Below are 22370 nucleotides of genomic sequence, written 5' to 3'. Positions count from 1 at the left end.
GAGGAGTGCTTTACTTCCAACGATGTGGTCAGTTTTGGAATAAGTGCGATGTGGTGCTGAGAAGAACGTATATTCTGTTGATTTGGGGTGGAGAGTTCTGTAGATGTCTTTTGGTTATACTTTCCCTGAATATTTAGGTCTGCATCTATGGAGTTTACATTTTCTTCATTTGTAAGTAGCAGTCTACGTGTACTTTTTTCACACTCTTTAAACCCTATTTTAGAGAAAGCACTTTTGAAGAAATAATGTTTTCTACAAATCTCAAGGGTTGGTTAAACAAGATTAAGCTGCCTGCCTACAACTATTTTAAGAAAGAAAGAAGAAAGAAAGGAAGGAAGGAAGGAAGGAAGGAAGGAAGGAAGGAAGGAAGGAAGAAAAGGGAGGGAGAAGGAAAGAAGGGAGAAGGTTGGGAGAGACAAAGGGAGGAGAAAAGGAAGAACTGATCATCTAAACTTCCAGCATAGCCCTCCAGGGCCCGTCAGAACACTACCCTGTTTACAAATTCATAGCAATTATTACAAAGAAGCAAAAGAAAATGCTAATTGTGCATTCTTGGTACTCAGAGAAGGTAAATCAGCATGCGTGGTGTTGCAATACATTGTTTTACACAAGCCACATCACTCCTAACACTGCTTAGACTGATAATATTTAATTGACTGCTTTGTTTTGGTCTATGTATCAGCTCCTTAAGCAATCCTCCATTATGAAGGAAATTTACGTTTAATTTTTCTTGAGACTTGCAGTTCTGATGCCTCACTATTCAGTTAAGATGCTTACTGATAAAATTAAACATGGTTTGAAAGATCCTAGCATAGTCCTGTTCTTAAGAATAATTATGCCAAACCTCAGATTCTGACACAGCTTCAAGCAGTGGGAAGGCATTCACAGCCAGTCAAGTCTGTTGCCTTAGTCACAGATCACGCTAGGTGGAAAAATGCAGCATGTTCCCAGACTTTCTATTATGATTCCCTGTTTCCAAAACTCATTCTACATGCATGAATGCAAAATGAAAACACTGAAAACTAAAAACAAAACAAAACCTGTAAAAAGGATTAGAAGTAACAAAGTTTTACGTGATTTTCCTTTTAGTGCAAGTTCTCCAGAGATCACAGATTAAACCAGCACCTAGAAAATGATTGCCTGAAGTTAAGAGTAATGCAGTCATTCAATCACTCAAAGTACAAAAGTACCAAGCACCTGCTATCCTAGAACCTCCATGACACAACACGTAAAAGAGATAGTCCAAAATCTGTGCAACTCACAATCAAGTAGAATAGGTGGTTGTGCAACAGATGAGTGAGTGTGGGGATTGGCAAGAACTGTTAGAGACCTAGGAATAAAGTATAGTAAGAGAACTAACAATAGCACAACTAAAGGAGGCAATTCCTGCAAAACAGGGGGTCAGGAAAGACTTCAGTAGGATGTGATATGTAAGCTGGGGCCTGAAAAATATGCAGTAGAAAAGAAAGGGAATGGTACTCAGGGTATAGTAGGGCAGAGCCAGGCTTGCTTCACTTCCAAAATTAAAAGCAGTAAAGAAAAGAGATAACTAAAGCACTGCACACTCTCCTTGCTTAGTAACAGCCAGATTCTTGAGGCTGACATGGCCTCCTTCCCAGCTGGACAGTATGAAAGGCAGCACGCCCTGGTTCTGGCATCCTCTGACGTGGTACACTCCTCACTCCATGCAGTGAATGGTGACCTCTAAGTTTCAGCTGTAGTACTGTGAGCCATAGTGGGCCTTCAGAGAGCTGCAGCCTCTCACTCAAGTCCTTACGTCCCATGAACTAACCAACATGTGTGGGTTTCAGTAGCAAGTCAAACTAAAAGCAGTATCACACCAACCATCAAAGCGGTCTTTGTGGTCTGACCCAGAGAAGAGCTTGTAAGACGAACGGCGTGTGTGAGAAAGGTCACGAAAGGGCATGGCATTCCAGTCTACGTGCAGATGAGGCTAGAGAATGAAGTGAGCCCCGCTGTGTGCTACACAATTTGGATTTTGTCCCTTAACAGTGAGGCATAAACCAGGTTCCAAGGAGGAAATTTTGTGAAAAATAAAACTCTAGCACAATGTAGAAAATGAAGAGATGGCAAATTAAACCAGTGGCAGGATTACTAGTTAGGACACTAACACTTACACAAGAGCCAAAGTGAAGAAGATGAATGCCTAGAATCGGGCAGCAAAGAAGAAAAGTGGGAGAATGGAGAAAAGAGACATTCTTCTCTTTCAGTCAATAGGATTTGATGAACAACTGCATATAAAATGTGAAAGAGATACATTAGCATTTCTAAGTAGAGAAGTTAGGTAAATGGTGCTTCCAAAATAAAACATATGGGGTATATGATAGGTTTTAGAAAGGTAGCAGAGTGGGGGATCCAGAACGTGGTAGAAGGATCAGCCCTAGAGTAGAGGAGGGACACAGAGAAGGAGTGAGGTGTGAGCGTGCAGGGAATGGGTGGGGAGTGGGGCGTGTGTGGAATAACATCCTAGGATATCACTTTCTACCAAACTCTTACTTTGTTGGCATTCTCTAATGTTAGGTCATCGGTTTTCTTTGGCTTTCTTTCTTTTTCTTCCCCCAGTTCTATCTAACCTGTCTTGCACTGTCATTTACACAATGACAATCTCAAATTTCTATCTCAAGTCCTAAATGCAACCTATTTAGCAACAGTCCCTGGATATCAACATGTGGATATTTCATACGTATGGTTATTTAGAGGAAGGACAAAACTCAAATGGAACTCTCAAGAATAGGAAACTGTTAGAGATGGGAGTTTTATATCTTTTAGAGAAAAAGATGAAGGCCAGAGGCTGCTGGTCACAAAGTGCCTTTGAACAAATTCACTCCTACTTCTTCATTATTTCTAACCTCGGTGTCCACACTGGGAACGTGGAAGGCAAGAGTCGGGCAGGGATAATTGTGATATGCACCAAGGGCACAAGGACAATGCTGCCTGCCTGATTTCTATATGACGAAGTTTTACGTGTTTCCCTGGGAGAAATCCTGGTGGGAGGATCACATGTCTAAGAAAATAATTTTCTGTAAACTTTTCTAAAAATGGTGATGTGTATGTCTAAAGGTTTGTGTTAAAATGATATGGGGAGATGGCATAAGTGCAAGAATAAGTAAAAACTTTGAGGGGAAAAAAAGTCAACATATTTCTTAGCCACTCAGATATATGTCCAAGCCTGCCTTACATGTTTCCTCTTGAACTCCAATTACCTTTAGTTGAGAGCAGGAGAGGGGTAGTGTTAAAGGTAAGAACTGACTTTTAAATGCCAAAGAAGAAAATGAAAGTTAAAGTAAGACCACAATAAATATGATATTTTAAAAATGAAGAAGGGACTAATAAAATAAAGGAAGAAAACCAAAATAGCTCTCTATTCTGCTGACACAAGCATTATCTATTCTGTGATGTTATAGCAATTAAGAAAATAAAAGATCAATGCCCTTCCTTATCTTCTCATATGAGCAATGAAAAAAGTAACAGCTTTTCTCCTATTATTAGTCTTTTCCTACCTTTTAAAAATGCTCAAGTTTCCATGACTGGGTTTATTAAACCCAAGAAAGTATCTAGGCATATATTTTACCATGACAATTTGTTTTTGCTTTTCTACTGCTGTGCTGCTTTGAAGGGGAAAAACATATTTCTAGATGCCTTCTTCTTCCCATAGATAGCCATTTTGCAAGACCTGGGCTCCTAACAGGCAAGTCTTCTGTTCGACCGATGTGTCCGCAGGAGCAAGCAGACAGCAATAACACTACTTACCAGAGATTCGCTGGCACACTGGAACACGTAACAAATATACTGGCTAAGTCCAGGCTCTGGAGACTCCCGGCAGATAAAGCCAAAGTGATCCACATGCTTTATACCCTAGATGGAGGGGAAGAAGTGCAATAAAAAATTTATGGGAATATATCTTTTAATCAACAATATGGAAAGCAACATCAGTTCTCTGCTTTCACGGTTCTATGAATTTTTTCTTCACAGCGATGAAGGGGGGACATAATGCCATAGCAAACTCATACAGTGGCCTGTTGATACATAAAATAAAAGGTGAGACCAACGCAGACTGTTTTACATCTGATAAACACTCTGCGACTCAAGGCCACAGGAGGAAAAATATTGATGGTATGATCCACTGTGTCTTGTAATAAAATGCCACCCATGTCTGCAAATAATGGAGTTTTCAATTTACTGTCTTCTTAGCCCGGCAGTCTGATATTCATCATAAACACTGTTCTTATCTATCTGAGGCTAAGAATCTGAGAAAAACTAATACTGACAATACTCAAATTAAATGGCATGCAATTCCCTAAAGTATGCATAAAAACACTAGAATGTTTGTCTCTTTACAGACACTCAAGGAGCCACACTTAAAAGACTGATACGTTAAAGAAATTATTGCAGGTGCCAATTATCCACACTGACGAATCCTTGTACTTCCTGGACCCAGGCTAAGTAACCTCTATATCTCCTTTAAAAAAAAAATCAGAATCATCTGTGATTTTCATTCAGTCTAAATGTATACATACAGGTAAGTAGACAACACCTTAATCGCAAGCATAGTACTTAGAAAAGCCAGGTAGGTAAAAAATTTAAAGTTGTCCTGAAATCACCTAAATCCAAGTGAAAAGGAAAAACATGCTTTGAAGTCAGATTTGTGCTTAAATCTTGATTCAATTGTGGGATACGTGATTTTGCACTGGGTTGCTCATGACTATTTCTGAGCACCCATTTCTCATTATAAACCAGTAGTAACAGCACCTACTGTCAGGAATGTTCGAGATTTAGAACTAAGAAATATAATTCCTAGGATGCTTGATAAATGGCAACCCCTATTTTGTTATCATAAGCTCAATCTATCCAATGGAAATAGAAAAGGAAATCAATTCTGGTAAAAAGAAAAAGTACAGAGCAGAGAGGCTGCAACTCTTGAGGTGAAAGTAAGCAATCTGTATGGATATGATACCCATACAGATTAAATTTGCACGGTGACTACCAGCCCTCCATATGACCTTTAGATACACAACCTCGATTTTCATCTTTCCATTCTCATCTCCTTTCCTCTGGCTTTATCTCCTATAACATTCCCTTCTCACCTCCACAACTCTAGCCACACGGGCCTCAATTTGGTACAATTTATTAGTGACTTAAGAATATCCTTTACTCGCTTAGTACTAAATGGGAAAAATTCACAGGACCTCATTAGCTCGGAGGGTCCTGAGGCAATGGCAACGTTTCCAGGAAAGAAAACCATTCCTGTAGTCGCCATGCTTGCCAGGCAAACAGTCCGACAGCTTTTGAAGAAAGAAGCATTTGTGGGTGTGCACTATTAAAAATCAGGCTATTCCTGAAAACAGCCACATTACATGAGTTCAATTCCCTGGAAAGACGTAATAAGAACAGGGCCAGCCACTCAGTGAGGAGCAGATGGCTAAACCTGACAATTACCTCAATGAAAGTCAGGGCTTTCCACAAATATCCCTCCTGCTTCTGTTTATTTCTTTTTCTGAACCAGAATATCAGAATGCACATCTTGAGTTTAAAAACATACAAAGGGGAAACAAGAAATTGTATCTGAACTTCCAATTTTGGTTTGGCTAGTTCTTTTTTCTATTTCTTTCTATTTTTTTTTTTTCTTTTAGCTGCCCAATGAACACTGAGAGTTTTCTCACCAGGAAGCTCGGGAAGTGTGTGGGGTGGGAGGCACAGCTTTTGAGGATGCCCCTTGGTGCTCTGGGGTAGGAACTGCTTCGGTTCAGACATCACTCTCTCTTTAGTATTTGGCATAAGGCCCACCACGTGTAAAGTGCTCATTTATTCAACATGTATTGAACACCTCAGGGTTAAGCTCTGTCTGAGTACATCTGACTCTGATGTCCTACAGAATGACACCACAGCCTTAGACACCTGCCCTCACAGCACTTACGATCTCCCAGGGACCACCAGTAAACTGGGAATTACAAGAATGCTTAATAAATAGTTTTCAGTTAAAATTTCTGTGTCTTTTAAGTAGGAGTTTAGAAATTTACAATATATTCCTCCTTATGTCAACTGCTGACAAAGTTATTAGAGTAGAAAAGTTTTATCTACACAATGTAATTTTATGTCTCCATCTAATAGAATGTATATTAAAACAAAATATCAGATGTGAACTGTATTAGCTGAGACTGGGGTAAACAATTAATAAGGTGTACAAAAACTGGCCAGCATGGTGGCTCATGCTTGTAATCCCAGCACTTTGGGAGGCCAAGGCAGGAAGATCTCGAGGCCACGAGTTCAAGACCATTCTGGGCAACATAATCTACAAAAAATTTAAGAAAATAAAAAAATAACAAGTAGCCAGGCATGGTGGTACATGCCTGTGGTCCCAGCTACTGGAGAGGCTGAGGTGGGAGGATTGCTTGAGCTGGAAAGGTCAAGGCTGTAATGAGCCATGATCACGCCACTGCAGTCCAGCCTGGATGACAGAGGAAGACCCTGTCTCCAAATAAATAAATAAATAAATAAATAAATAAAAGTACAAAAACTGTCTTGTTATCTTCAAAGGGAAGAATGTCTGAATATCATACCTATAGCAATGCTAACTTCAAATTATTTTTAAAAAGATAGTAAATAAAGAAAACAAGATAGGCCGGCCATGATTTTCAACATTAAAATATAAGTAAGGACCTTGGGCAAGATCGCAGCTCCTTAAAAAAGGCAGTCACTAGGCAGAAAGAAGTGACAATAAAATCTAGTAAAGCCTGGCAAGATCCACTCCTTGGAAGGTTATACTAGCGAAGACTTATAGGAAAAGAAGTGAATTCTCAATCCAGGCACCTCCTTAGAGGAGGCATTTTTAAATCTCCCTTAATTTAGATTTAGATACTCCTTCCATCTGACATCTGCAAAAGTTCTTTTTAATCTTGTAATTCTTCAATGTCTAATATAATCTTGTACAATTTGGCTGTATTGATTATTTTAAAAAAATTTTAAATACACATTTGGTGAATTAAAAATAAATAAAGAAAAAATACAAAACTATTTTCAAAATTTAGTATTTACATTAAAAATAAGCTTGAAACCCTCATTCTCCTTCTACTACCTACTATGGTTATAAAGAGAAGCATGACTCAGTTACACGCACAAGTACCCACAGGCCAGGCATTCCAAGGAAACTAACTGTGCATGGTATTTTCAAAAGAAACTCACCACCACCAAGAATTCCATTCCACTGGCAGGATTGATGAAGTGGATTACAGTGCGAAAGAGTTTGACTTAAAATGAAGGACAAAACTGTTAGGGACAACACAAGGGACCTGGGCAGGATTCTGACGCTGCCCCCAATAGGACAAAAAACCCAGGAGCCCTTAAGTTTAAGACAAATTTCCCCTTTAAGATAAAAATTTAAATTTCAAAAAAAAATTAAAAGTTTGAAGGGTCAAGCCCAGTTATTTTATTTTTAATTTCGGAAATAAAGCTGAATGGGTCTCTTCACATACTATGATATTACTTGATACATACCTGATAACAAGAGGGATATCTTTAAAATTCTTTTCTAGCACAAACTGATTTAGTGCTCTGGACATGATAAGGTTATCTCAAATCGCCCAACCTTAAAAATAAAAGCATTCCAATTAATTTCAATTCACAAGGATCAATTTCTTACTTTAAATAAATATAAACTAATATATAGATTCAAATGCAATATCCCAGATATATCTATTTCATATGCTACTTAAACCATCTATCACAACCAAATATTTTTCAACCCCAAATATCAGCTGCCTCGAAAAATGTTTCTTTCCTCTGTCAAAAAAAGTATGAAAATTAAGTTAGTCTTCAATTATTATAAGATACAAACAGGCCGGGCGCCGGTGGCTCAAGCCTTGTAATCCCAGCACTTTGGGAGGCCGAGACGGGCGGATCACGAGGTCAGGAGATCGAGACCATCCTGGCTATTACGGTTGAAAAACCCCGTCTCTACTAAAAAATACAAAAAACTAGCCGGGCCGACGAGGGCGGGCGCCTGTAGTCAGCTACTTGGGAGGGGCTGAGACAGGAGAATGGCTGTTGAACCCGGGAGGTGGAGCTTGCAGTGAGGTGAGAGCCGGCCACTGCACTCCAGTCTGGGTGGCAAGAGCAAGACTCCGTCTCAAAAAAAAAAAAAAAAAAAAAAAAAAGATACAAACAAAATATTTTCAGATTAGAAACTGTCTTTTAAAAAATGTGCAACCTTTCCTCACTTCATGATTTCTAAAAATAGTAATTTCAAAAAAAAGTTATAATCATACTTTCTCCCAAATGGTCAGCAAAAGGATATATCTGTAATTGGGCTAATGAATTAAAATTTTGAAAATAAACCATTCAGAAAATTAACAACAAGAACTGTGACTAGCTAAAAAAAAAAGAACAAATCTGATAGCCCCAAGAAAAGGGGAAATTCAGTTAACACGTCACCGAAGACTAGAGAGGCTTTAATGACATACCTTGAGTTCATTAAAAACAAAACCACCACCAACGAAAAAAACAAAATACGAACTTCCAGAGGTCAAGGCTCTACTGAGCTGTGATTACACCAATGCACTCCAGCTTGGATGACAGAGCAAGACCCTGTCTCTTAATTTTTGTTTTTAATCGGGGGTGTTTTTTTTTAATCAAGTAGTAATATAATCAATGCCACTTCTTGCCATCATTTTCGATTGTTGAAATGGGCATACCGAGCTCAGAAAGGAAATCTGATGCCTTCACAGATATGGAGCCACATTTGTGTTCTGCATGGGATCACTTCTGCAGGAGAACATCACATTTTCTCCTTAAGGCGAAATGTTTGTAAGTGTTGCCTCTTTACTTTGAATTTACTTTGGAAGCTGTACTTGTTCGCCTACCGGTGTTTATGAAATCCTACATTTGGGATGTTTTTTCTATAATAAAATATTATCATTTGTGGAAAAAAAGCCTCATGAACTTCTGATAAAGTAAACTTCTGATATTACACACCGGTACTGTTTACCAAAATACTCCGGAATTTCCTTTTCTGGAAATCTTTAAAATAAGTTTAAAAAAGATAGCCCGTTTTTTTTTTGTTTTGTTTTGTTTGTTTGTTTGTTTGTTTTGCCCACGGAAACTCAAATCTTACAAGCTGAGGATTAAAGACTCTCTACAGGGTATTGTTATGAATTAAGTTATTTTAAGTGGAACCTGATACCTTCTATATCCTGTACAACATTCAAAAATGTTTAGAATTAAGAATGACCTTTTATACCAATACTACGGCTTGCATCAAATTATTTTAGTATCCAATTCAGTACATTTTTAGGTCAATGGTGTTTCGTTAACCTCTTTCGGTGTGACAGCATAAATTGGTGTGTTCTCAACTCAAAATACACATACAAGTCTCTGGAGTTTTTTCTTCTCTAGAAAAAAATTCCCTTGTTTCTCCATGTTAAATCGCACTCTCTCAGATTCATATCTTTAAAGACTGACTTTTCACAATTTTGTTGTTGTTGAGACGGAGTCTCGCTCTGTTGCCCAGGCTCGAGTGCAGGAGTCGATCTCAGCTCACTGCAGCCTCCGACTCCCCAGTTCAAGCAATTCTCCCGCCTCAGCACCTGATTAGCTGGGATTACGGGCGCACCCTCACCACGCCCAGCTAATTTTTCTATTTTTTTAATAGAGACGGGGTTTTGCCATGTTGGCCAGGCTGGCCTGGAACTCCTGACCTCAAGTAATCAGCCCACCTCGGCCTCCCAAAGTGCCGGAATTACAGGCGTGAGCCCCTGTGCCCTACCTACAAATTTTTTTTAAGCATTTATTTGAGAATCACCCCAAAGCAAATGCTGGTGATAGATTCTTATTCTCTCTACCCGATGTTCAGGATGCTCCACGAATTGCTTCCTCCTCCTCCTCCTCCTCCTTTCCTACTGCCTTACTTCTTACACTCCACACTCCACGTCTGCCTCTCACCCCTTCCCTACTTTGCTGTGCACTCTTCCTCCACCTGCCTTATCTGCTTTGAATGGGAAAACAAAAGTTAGATTATTCGTTATATAGAGGTGGAGCTGGGAGGAACTGGATGCCCAGCTGCTTCCGTCTGGCACCTTCTGGGGCAAGGGCAGACAGCGCCCGGCCAGGCGTACCTGGAAGAGCATGGTCCTGTTCTTCTCCGAGTCCGAGGGCTGGACGTGACTGGGCGCACTCGCGTGTCTCCGTCGTGGCTGGGATTTCTGGCTGCCCTCGTGAACTCTCCTTTGCACTCCGGTGACACTGCTGCACCGAGACCGAAACTCCTGCTGCTCATCAAAGCCAGAATCTTCCAAAATCCGCTCAGGGAAGCAGACCCGAGAGCTGGTCAGGGCAGGCTGGCTGGCCACGGTAGGTAAGCCAAAGTGGGTGTCGGTGCCGTCCGCCTCCTCCGGCAGGCAGTCTCCGGGGGACCCGGGCACCACCACCTCCAAGTCAGCCAGGTCCTCTCCCGGGTCCACACCGCGCTGCTCGCCTTGGATCTTCAGGCGCTGCTGTTCATGCAGGCTGAACTTCTCCATGCAGTCATCGATGAGGCTTGAGGGGGCCTTCTTGTGGGTCACGGTCACCTTTCCACAGTACAAGACTTCGAACTTCTGAGAGTTGTAAAAGGCGTCCTCATTATCTTTGCTGGGTTTGGCATCCTCTTTCATGGCGGCTTTAGATAATTGCCTTATGCTGCTAATAACATCAGGAACCTGGGGGAAAAAATTACAACCCTGATTCTAGTTGAATGTTTTGAGACAATTTACATTTACCTAGCCCAATTATTACCATATGGAATGTATTTTTATCCTAAATAATATACAAAGTAATAGACACTACACAAGACAGAGTGTACACTTATACTATTTGACATAAATGACTTTAACGTAAAATTAAAATGTAATGAAAATTAATTGAAATTGAAGAGCAGGATTATATTTTCCCACTTCAAGTGAGTCTCCCAGAAACAAAACCATTAAACTATATAAGCCACTGCCAACTTATTATGTCATAATATGTCTTTTGATTGTTTTTAGAAGTTATTTTGTGCCTCAGCTGAAAGGAACCAAAGTTCCAACCGTGAGGATAAAATAACCTTTCTTGATGAGGAGGAGATTAAAACCTAGACATCCCTCATCAGCATCAGCTATCAGAGAAAATGCAAATTAAAACCACAATAAGATACCACTATATACCTCTTAAAATGGCTAAGATAAAAAGAAGGCTGCCAGCAAGGACGTGGGAGCACCTGGAACTCTAGTACATTATAAACAGACATATAAAATGACACACCACTCTAGAATATGGTTTGGCAGTTTCTTAGGAGTTGAATACAGACCTACTTCATTACCTAGCCATTCCACTCCTAGAGATTAAAACACTGGAAAACATGTCCACACGAGAGCCTTCAAACAAATATTCAAAGGCACTTTTGTCCCAATACCCAGTGAAAGGATAATATCTTAGGTCCCCAAAATCACTAAGGAAAACTCAAGATGAACATTGCTTAGGGCAAACCTACTTCCAGTCTATTCAAAGTCACCCTTCTGCTCACTGAGATAGATGCATATCTGATTGCCTCCTTTGGAAAGGTTGGTCAGAAACTCAAAAGAATGTAACCATTTGTGTAGCACCTATCTATGACCTAAAAACTCCCTCCCTGTTTTGAGTCTTCCTGCCTTTGCTTCAAGTTGTCCCGCCTTTCCAGACAGATCCAATGTACTTCTTACATATATTGATGTCTCATGTCTCCCTAAAGTGTATAAAACCAAGCTGTGCCCTCGCCACCTTGGGGACATGTCATCAGGACTTCCTGGGGCTGTGTCATGGGTGCGCATTCTCAACCTTGGCAAAATACACTTTCTAAATTAACTGAGACCTGTCTCAGATTTTCTGGGTTCACAACTCCAAAACTGAAAACAATCCAAATGTCCATCAGCAAGTGAAGAGATAAATAAAATGACGTACATTCTATAAACCAAAAGGTATCTAAGACAGGTCTCAATCAGTTTAGAAGTTTATTTTGCCAAGGTTAAGGGCAGGACCATGACACAGCCTCAGGAGATTCTGAGAACATGTGCCCAAGGTGGTTGGGCTATAGCTTGGTTTTCTACATGTTAGGGAGACATAAGACATCAATGAATATATGTAACATGTACATTGGTTTGATCCACAAAGGCAGGAGAACTCAAAAGGGGTGGGGTGGGGGGGTGTGTATGTGGGGGCAGTGGTGCAGTTCCAGATCATAGGTAGATTCAAAAATTTCCTGATTGGCAATTGGTTGTAAGAGTTTATCTAAAGAGCTGGAATCAGTAGAAGGGAGTGGTGTCCCGGCTACGTTAAGGGGATGTGAAAAGCAAGGTTTTTATTATGTAGAAGCCTCCAGGTAGCAGGCTTCACAAAAAATAGATTGTAAATGTTTCTTATCAGACTTTAAAAGGTGCCAGACTCTTAGTTAATTCTCTCCTTGACCAGGAAAAAGACCTGGAAAGGGAAGGAAAAATCTATGGTTTTCCCCATAAGAGAGCTTTGTAGGACCATTTCAAAACATGTTAAATAAATATATTTTGCGGTAAAATATAGGGCCTTTTCAGGGCCCTTCTTTTAGGGCCTGTTATCTGTCATGTTGGTATCTTACTGCTACAGAGTCTGCTTTGTCAGTCTTAAGGCTGTTTTAATATTCAATGCTGGTCAGCTGTGCCTAAATTTCAAAGGAAGGAGAGTATAAGGAGGGATGTCCAACCCCCACTTCCCTTCATGGTCTGAACTAGTTTTTCAGGTTAACTTAGGAGTGACCTTGAACAAGAGGAGGGGTCCATTCAACTGGTAGGGGGTACAGGGACTTGGAATTTTATTTTTGGTTTATAGTTAACAAGAGAGAACACTAATCTGCTCTCACCTTGTTTACTACAATAACCTTTCAGCTAGTTTCCCCTGCCAGCTTCAATTTACTTTCAAAACCAAAATGATCCTTTTTAACACAAGTCATGTTACTTTAGGGGTCAAAATTTGCCACCCCAAAATATGCCACTTTGGCATACTGATTATTTTGAGTTCAAGATACTTGAAAAACTGCAAGTGTGAGAAAGGTATTCTCATCTTCTTTTTTCTTCCTAAAATCAGGAGGTAAAACTCCCCCTCACTATAAAGGAGAAAGGAAGACATACTCATCACTAGACACAGCAAACTGCAGTTGAGAGAAACCTAACATAAAAATCTTGTTAATTGACGCTTTATCTTCCTAGTTACTTTTCCACAATCAACTGCTCTAGCCAAAACCTCTTTGTCTTGTCGCATTTGCACAAGTTACTACTCTTTATCCAACCCAGACCCTTTATCTTCTTTGGGTCTTCATTTTTCTTGTGAAGGCTCCTATGTACATGTAAAAATCACAAAATAAAATTAGTATGCTTTTCTCCTGTTAACCTGTCTCCTGTCAGTTTCAGTCAGAGATCCTAAGGGAGTATAGGAGAAATCTTACCTCGCCTCTATTGCTCACATGCAAACCCTTCAATAGGTCTCCCTTTCATTAGGAGTAAAATTTTAGACAAGGCCGGGCACAGGGGCTTAACACCTGTAATCCCAACACTTTGGGAGGCCGAGGCAGGTGGATCACCAGAGGTCAGGAGTTCGAGACCAGACTGGCCAACATAGTGAAACCTTATCACTACTAAAAATACCAAAAAAATTACAGGCACCAGGCATGGTGGCGGGTGCCTGTAATCCCAGCTACTCGGGAGGCTGAGGCAGGAGAATCACTTGAACCCGGGAGGGGGAGGTTGCAATGAGCTGAGGTCACATCATTGCACTCCCACCTGGGAAACAAGAACGAGACTCTGTCTCCAAAAAAAAAAAAAAAAAAAGAAAAGAAAGAAAAAAAAAAATGTAAAAGACAACCAGCTCACAGTGTGCTACAGGGCCCTGGCCATCCACATATGATATCCATACAGATTAAATCTGCACCGTGGCTAAAGGTCATCCACATGACCTTTAGGTAGACAACCTGGATTTTCATCTTTCCATCCTCACCTCATTTCTCTGATTTTATCTCCTACTAAATTCCTTCTTACTCTCTCAGCTCCAGCCACAATGGCCTCCTTGCTATTTCTCCAACATGCAAGGCACATTCCTCCCACAAGGTCTCTGACTTCAGCGATGTTAACAGTTTATTGCCACATCCACTTAATATTTTCGGACCACAGATGACCACAGGTGACTAAAACTGTGGATAAGGAGGGGCTGTTGTAATTATTTGAGATATACTGCTAGAGCATTCATAGTTTTAAAATCACAAGAATTACAGATTGCTAGACCAAGTATTTCCTATGAAAGGATAAAGTCCACATGCTGTAGCTTCAGTGACTCACCCGCACACTTGCCATGTCTCAGGGACAAAGTCAGGTATCTGTGTTAACATGTGACTAGCAACCTTAACCCTCTGTCATTTTCTTACTGCCTTAGTATGTGATTTACCTTACTTGACAAGGGTCGAAGATACGGAGAGTGAGCTAGCTGACACTGAACCCTGCAAACCTGCAAAAAGTAAAATGATTCTAGTGGGCAAAGCCCTAGGAGAATGATCTCTTCTTTCTCTCTATTTTTCATCTGATTACTAAATATTTTAATCTGATTTTAACCCAAGTATAGCTAAATCTTTTGTCTGATTTCCACTAAATACTTTTCATCTAATTTTTAACCCAAGTATGCCTCCAAAAATGTCTCCACAGAGTACAGAATCAGAAATACTGCCTGTAGCACTGATTTTAGTGCAGATATTTTATCTTGTTACAAAATGATTTACATACAACCTCAGAGTTCCATTCTACAATTGAGATTGCACATAAAGTCAATTCAACCTTAACTGTGTCAAGTCTTTTGAATTTCTCTACCGCCATATCAAGAGTTCTTACATGAAAAACTGATTTGTGGCTGAATTTCTAGTCTCCCAGGATCCTTCCCTGTGACTACAGGTAAAAGCTCAACACCTAAATGTAATTCTGTAAGTGACCTAATTTATATAAGCAAAGTTTATCATCTTGAATTCTGAACTGGGTCTGTAATTTAATCTTTAATAATTTAAGATGCTAATATTATAACACAAAACTGGTTCTAGTTACCTTTACTACCTTTTCTCAGGTTATGACTAACCGCAACTTTCAATGACATGGGTTACAGAGACTGCAAAACTGAGCTAACAACAGCTCTGTTTTTTCGCTTATCCTCATGTGAAACACGCAGTATAAAATCTAGCATTATACAGCCCCTGACTACTAGCTCAGGCCACACCAGAAGGGACACACTGCTCATATAAGCACAGTAAAATACCCGTGGTGGGGAAATGAGCGATCAGAGAATCATGAAAATCTTGTATTGAAGCATTTATTTAAGGGATTCATCAGAAACAACGCAAGAGAAATAAAATTTCTATCCAGTAGTTGTACATATATACAATATTTTGGAATCACAGGATTCTCCTGTAGCATACATAGTGTTGACTGACATATATTTATACATACATTTACAAATATTGCTGAATGAATTCGAATCCTTCTTATATGTGTAGCATCTTTTCAATATCTTTTTCTCCTGTACCATCATCCATAAGCTCTTAAGTGAAAGACTGAGTTAGGCTGATCTTGTTGCTTACTAGAATTCCTCCCTGTGGCCACTGGGAAAATGATCTGGGCTCAGAAGAACTTGAATGAACGCTGTCAGCAAACAGAGGCATATATATAGAAGTAAAAAACTACCTAAAACTCTGATATAAATGCTTCAGGACTGAGACAAATTTAGTAAATTCCTGTTGATGACTCAAGAGATCTGCCACACCCAAAATTAGAAAGCAGTGGCTTCTCACTCTGCTCACCATTCACCCAAACTGGGAAGTGACAGTATGTTTCCAGAACAACTCCAAATGTTATAGAGCACCTCAAGCTACACACCCCGCCTACATATTCTAGCTACAAATAATTCCGCTGCTCAGAATCTGCCTACAACCCACAGAGTCTAATGACGATTTACACCAATTCAAAGCCAGATTTTTACTCCGTGGCAGCATTTAATCTTTAACACAAAACAATGATACTCAAAAAGGCTCAACCAAACTAGGGACTGACAGGTTTATATTATATTCCCAATATTTTGCTCTGGGCCTCTGGGAATAGTTGTTGCACCTCTGCCAGATAGCTTCCTCAGGAGCAAAGTGAATGGGGGAACTTGATAGATGGTCAATAAGGTCTCACGGGCATTCACATTCTGTGCGTTAATTTTTGGATTAATGCCAATATAAAAGCAAGATAACGTACAATCAAGAGAGGGAAAAATCACCTTTATGATTAAACCTGAAGTAGTGTGCGAGTTGTTAATATGATTCATTTCCATTAACACACAGGGATCAATTCAACAAAAATAAGGGTTTCATAGTATTTAGAAAAAGCACAGTGCCACCTTTAGCTAGTATTTTGTTGTGACACCTTCACTGACCTCACTAAAACAATTCAGACTCAAGTACCAAGACTCAAGACATTAAAGCAATTCCTCACTCTAGAATGCCTCTAGATTCCTTGATGTCATGCTGTTCTTTCTCAATAGTTATCATAGTTATTTAACATACTTCAAGAAACCCATTAACATTTTATAAACTACATTTTACCTGACTTCAAAATAAAACGAATTCTACAACTAACCCACACTGATGTTCAAAGTCCTGAACGAACACAGGAGAAAATCTGGAAAGTTAAAAAGCACTAAGGAAAGATACCTTTGATCAGGAAGCCAGCTGGAAACTGGAGGTGGTCACGAAGAGCAATGATTTTGCCAAACTGGTGTCGTCCTCAGTATTAGCTCTCTCGGTTGCACTGAAGAAGTTCTCTCTTTCTAAATAAGCCGGGGGTATTTTTATTGTATTTATTAAAGTCTATGTTATCACTATGCAGCCAATTATAAAACTTCCCAGGAGTAACCGTTATTGCTTCAAAAGTTAAGTATTTCCTGACTCTGCAATCAGGAAATACACAGATTGTTTGGGACTAAAGAGCAAAGCTTTAGCTTTCTTTAAAAAGAAACATTTTAATTTTGATGACTGTAGTCTTTCTTATACTGTTTAAATAATCACAAGTGTCCCACGCTTACTAATTATAGAGATAAGAGATTAATCTACAGCACAATGTCTTTTTTCCTCACATGGTTCACTGATAACCGATGAACTTCAATAAATGTTTAAAAATAGATATGACGGATATCAGTGTCAGAATAAGCTTCCTAAAACATATTTAAACAAAAAAGAACTGGATCAATTATTTTACAATTGGTATAAGCTTCACTGCTTGATATTATTCATCTTTTATAATAACTACAGTAGGTAGAGCAAGATTTAGAGAAGTGAAAAAAAAAAAAAAAGTTGAGGAAAAACATTAGGGAACAAGTAAACTGAGAAACTGCCTAATGAGAAAGAACAGCAATTTAAACTAGTTTCACTCAAACAGAGACAGTATGGAAAAGAAATATATTTGCTTTGGAAGTAATGCATGGCTTTAGGGGAAGGGTAGATTTCCTTTGTAATTAATTCTGCTTGTTTGAGAAACCATTAAGATTAGTTTACAGACTATCCACGCAACATGGGGATAACGTTGAAAGCGTAATGGTATGAAGTAAAATTCAGCATCTTGAGAAATGATTGATTTGGTCATTTAATGCTATAATTTTTAATTGAGCTTTTTAAAATTTTGTCTTCATACAATGGAAAATGGTGGGAAGATATATAGATGCCAAGTATCAGTTCATTTATATTCAAGGAAACACTAATTATTCCTATACATTTGTCCAGCCCCAGTAGCCTTAGAAGCCCACCCAGTTCGTGCTGTGGTTTTTAGGGTGAAGCTGTTTGACAATCTCATTTGAACTTTTATCCTAAAATACTTCAGAGATTCTTTGTATTTAGTTAAAAATCTAAATTACTACTTTAAAGCAAATTTTCCACAGTAAAATAGGAGTCTAAAACTGAGTCTAGATTCAAAACAGAATAGAATAATACACTGATTTTAAAATAATAGAACTGTAAAACTGTAAAACTAAGGGTCCCCTGAAGGAATCACCAGTCCCCATTGTCTTATTTTACAGATGTGCAATAAACTGTTAACATCAAACATCAAACCACTGAAGAAGAAAAGAATGAAATTACAAGAGACTAGACTATTTGGGGCCAAAGAAATCAAGAGTATCTCTGTGACTTAAACCAGAGTCATACAAGTAGCTTTGTTTTTGACCCTCGGGCTATGAGCCAAGACAGTTTCCTCTCAGACCAGACTTTAGTATTCTTGGCTACTTTGCTCCAAACCCATTTACGGTTCAGCTCTTTTCTAACTGCTGCCTTTTTGATGGCCTCTAAGTTAGGCCAAATTATCAGAGAGACATTTCTTAAACCTTTCTACTGAGTTCTCTCCTCTCATGCCGTCTCACTGTTTGTCCAGTTGAATTCCCTCTGTAAAAGATAGACCTGTGCCTTCTTGTCCTAAGACTGTTACAAATGTGTAAAAGTGATCAGATAGAAAACATAAAAGAGCAACTCACAGGAAAAAATCTGGGGAATCGTGATTTGATAAACAGAATGAGGCCAGGCATAGTGGCTCACACCTATAATCCTAGCACTTTGGGAGGCTGAGGCTGAGATGAGGCTGGTGGATCACTTAAGGTCAAGAGTTCAGGACCAGCCCGGCCAACATAGCAAAACCCCATCTCTACTAAAAATACAAAAATTAGCCAGGCGTGGTGGTGCACACCTGTAATCCCAGCTACTCCTGAGGCTGAGGCAGGAGAATCACTTGAGCCTGGGAGGCAGAGGTTGCAGTGAGCAGAGATCGTACTACTGCACTCCAGCCTGAGCAACAGAGTGAGACACTGTCTCAAAGAGAGAAAAAAAAAGACAGAATAAAATCTCCCCGAAAGTGGCTGAGTTAAGTCCTGGTGTAACAAGACAGAAGATGATATGCTTGGAAAGAAGTCAGATGACAAAGGAGCAGGCAAGAACCGTCACTTTCCAATTCCCTTTCAAAACCAAAGTCAACTGGGGCATGGTGGCTCACACCTATAATCCCAGTACTTTGTGGAGGCAGAGGCAGGAGAACTGCTTGAAACCAGGAGTTCAAGACCAGCCTGGGAAACATAGGGAGACCCTGTCTCTACAAAAAATTTAAACCAGGAAGGAGTTGTGGCACATGCCTGTAGCCCCAGCTACTTAGGAAGCTGAGGTGGGAGGATCACTTGAGCTTGGGAGGTCAAGGCTGCAGTGAACAGTCATCATATTACACCGCTGCATTATAGCCTGGGTGACAGAGTGAGACCCTGTCTTTCACTAGACACACACATACACAAAATCAAAATTATTATTTTTAAAAGGAAGCAGTCCATAGCTTCACATATTAGAAAAGTACACATCATGCAGTTAGAGGGTTTCCACTTAAAGCCTGGGTCCAGTATCTATGTTTATCTACAGAAAAGATACAATAACCCCTAGGCCTCAGGTTTTTCATATGCAAAATGGAAATCACAATGCTTATCTGATGAGCAACCTAAGAAAAATGAATTAAATGTGAAAATATGCCTGACACAGTGCTGCGACAATGAAAGCATTTAATAACATTTAAATCAAAATATAATTCCAATGTGTGCTACGTAAGAGGACGAAATAAGTGACAGGCTATGGCTAAATCAAATTCCCTGCCTTCATGAAATTTAAATTGGGGTGGGGAGATAGGGAAGAAAAAATAATAATAAACAAGAGAAGTAAAATAGAAGGGATTTTAGCGAACATTTCCAAGGAGAAAAACAATGCAGGGAAGGGGGAAATTTGGAAAGATATAAAAATTTGAGGAAAATAGTTGCAATTTTAGAGAAAGGACTCTCTGTAAGATATGAGTAGACATCTGAAGTCAGCAAGGTCATGAGCAATACAAATATCAGAGGGAGGAATGTTCTGGGCAGACAGAACATCAAGTACTAAGGTCCTGAAGCACAAATTTTCCTGGTGTGTTCAGGGAACTGTGAGGAAACGCCATGGCTGGATGAGAGGGAGTGAGCATGTGATTATGGGAGAGGCAGTTGTGGGAGATGTGGGAGATCTAAATCCTGCAGGGCCTTGAAAGGACTTTGGCTTCTACTCTTGGTGAGACAGAAACCCCTGTTTTCTAGTGCAGTGCTCAGTGTGGAAATGACATGATCTAAGTTGCTTTCAAAGGAACCCTTTGGCTACTGTGTGGAAAATGGACAAGCGTAATGGGCAGGTGTCCACTGCACTCATCCAGGGTGAGTCATTGGTGGTTCACACAGAAGCGACAGCAAGGGAAGTGGTTAGGCAGCAGCCAGCTTCTGGATATAACTTTAAAGGTACAGACAGGATGATATGTTGACGAATCCAGCGTGAGGTCTAGGAGAAGGAGAGGAGGCAAGGATGACATCACGATTTAGGGCCACAGGAATTAGAAAAAAATGGAGCAACAGTAGGACAGACTGAAGATGGGTGATGGCTTAAGGGATCAGGAGTTTCGTTTTGGACACACTAATTTTGAGAAGCTTATAGACATTCAAGGTGAGATGTCAGTAGGCAGTTAATTATATGTGTCTGGAACTCAGGGGACAGATCAGGGCTGAGACAGAAAATTGGAAGTTACTAGCATCTAGATGGTATTTAAAGCCATGAGATTAGATGGGTTCAACAAGAGAGTGAGTATTAGAAGACAGAGAGAGAGACAGAGACAGAGACAGAGAGAGCTAGGCAGAGAGAGAGAGGTGGGTATCTCCAGGACCTAGCGTTAAGGTCACAGTGCTTATAGTTTAAAAGATGGAGAGGCTGGGCGTGGTGACCCTGTAATCTCAACACTTTGGGAGGCTGAGGCAGGCAGATCACGAGGTCAGGAGTTCAAGACCAGCCTGACCAACATGGTGAAACCCCATCTAAAAATATTAAAAAATTAGCCAGGCATGGTGGCGCGCACCTATAATCCCAGCTACTCAGGAGGCTGAGGCAGGAGAATCGCTTGAACCTGGGAGGTGGAGGCTGCAGTGAGCTGAGATCGTGCCACTGCACTCCAGCCTGGGCAACAGAGCAAGATTCTGTCTCAAAAGAAAAAGAAAGATGGAGAAATATGAATGAAAGAAAATACAGGAAGAGCCAGGTGTAAAACCAGGAGGGAATGGCATCCTGAAGCCAAGTAAGAAAGGTTTCCAAAAGAAGAGAATAATCAACATGAGATCATAGGTGACTCTGGCAAGAAAATTTGTGGGAGCTAAGGACGAAAGTCTTAATGGAGTGAATTCAAAAGTGGGTTCTCTCTTGAAAGAAACTGAAGAAATGACAGCTTTCAATAGAGAATACCTAACACTGAAGGGGAAATCAATGATCTCAAGAAAGAGGGCAGAATTACTGCAGCAATGTCCTTAAGTAGACAAGAGGGGACAGAATCTAGGCCCAAGGAAGAGGCTGAACTGAACTGGCAGTTTGAAAGGGAAAGGCAGAATAGAAAGGCACAGGTGCAGGCAGATGGGTGATGGGAGTTTACAGAATTTCTCCTCTGCTTTAATTTTCTCTGTAAAATAGCAAGCTTGTTCATTAGCTAAGATGAGGATGGGGAAGAAGATCTAACAGAATATTGAGCATCGACATAAAATTTAATTCTAGGCTGTTTATTGACCAAGTTGTGAGGTGAAGGCATCGTTAGGACCCTCGAGCTACTCTTCCTGTGGTCTCTGGATTGCTAAATGTGAACCCTACATGGCATCAAGTATTTTAGGTAAAACTCAGGAATCAGCCACTAATTAGAAGAGAGGTTTGCTCACGTGAAATGAACTCATGTAGGTAAAACTGTTTTCTCTGCCATTAGGATGAGACTGGGAGCTATCCTATAAAAGTAATATTTATATAAGGAATAAATTTTGAAAAAAGTTTGCATGTGTTTACGCAAAACTACTCTATTCTGTACATTCCCAAAATAAAAATAACATACTATGATTTTAAAATATTTGTGTCACTTATGAAAAATATTTGTATTTCTTTTCTTAGATATGGATATTTCTATGGACATGATTTCTAAAACAGTGAAGTAAGAAACAAAGTCATCAAAACAAGAAAGTAAAGCATTTCATAAACATGTAATCAAGAAAGTTAATGTTCCATTTTCTAGGGGTATTTAAGAGACACACCTGAAACATTGTTCTTTATTTTTGAGATCCATGTTTTTGAATACAGCATATCCCTCTACCCAACTGCACAGCATTTCCAGTGTGAGATCAGCCTACTATCTATTCAACAAGATGCTCTCTATTTATCAAATCAGTCCTATTATTTAAGGCTCACTTTTTTTTTTTTTTTTTTTTTTTTTTTT

The 22370-nt window shown here is 39.7% G+C and overlaps 1 protein-coding gene across 1 annotated transcript in view; it reads right to left on the bottom strand.

The window, feature by feature from the left end:
* Window positions 1-22370, bottom strand: part of TBC1D4 (TBC1 domain family member 4) — a 211593-nt gene that overhangs the window by 70475 nt on the left and 118748 nt on the right. The window contains 4 exon segments of the mRNA XM_017868339.1: window positions 3772-3876; window positions 7513-7566; window positions 7568-7603; window positions 10128-10709. Coding sequence (XP_017723828.1) covers window positions 3772-3876; window positions 7513-7566; window positions 7568-7603; window positions 10128-10709 — 777 coding nt within the window.

Source organism: Rhinopithecus bieti, unplaced genomic scaffold, assembly GCF_001698545.2.
Source record: "Rhinopithecus bieti isolate Rb0 unplaced genomic scaffold, ASM169854v2 scaffold_3912, whole genome shotgun sequence".
Classification (NCBI taxonomy): domain Eukaryota; kingdom Metazoa; phylum Chordata; class Mammalia; order Primates; family Cercopithecidae; genus Rhinopithecus; species Rhinopithecus bieti.
The sequence above is the reverse complement of the archived record's forward strand: the minus strand, read 5'-3'. Positions and strand labels throughout refer to the sequence as shown.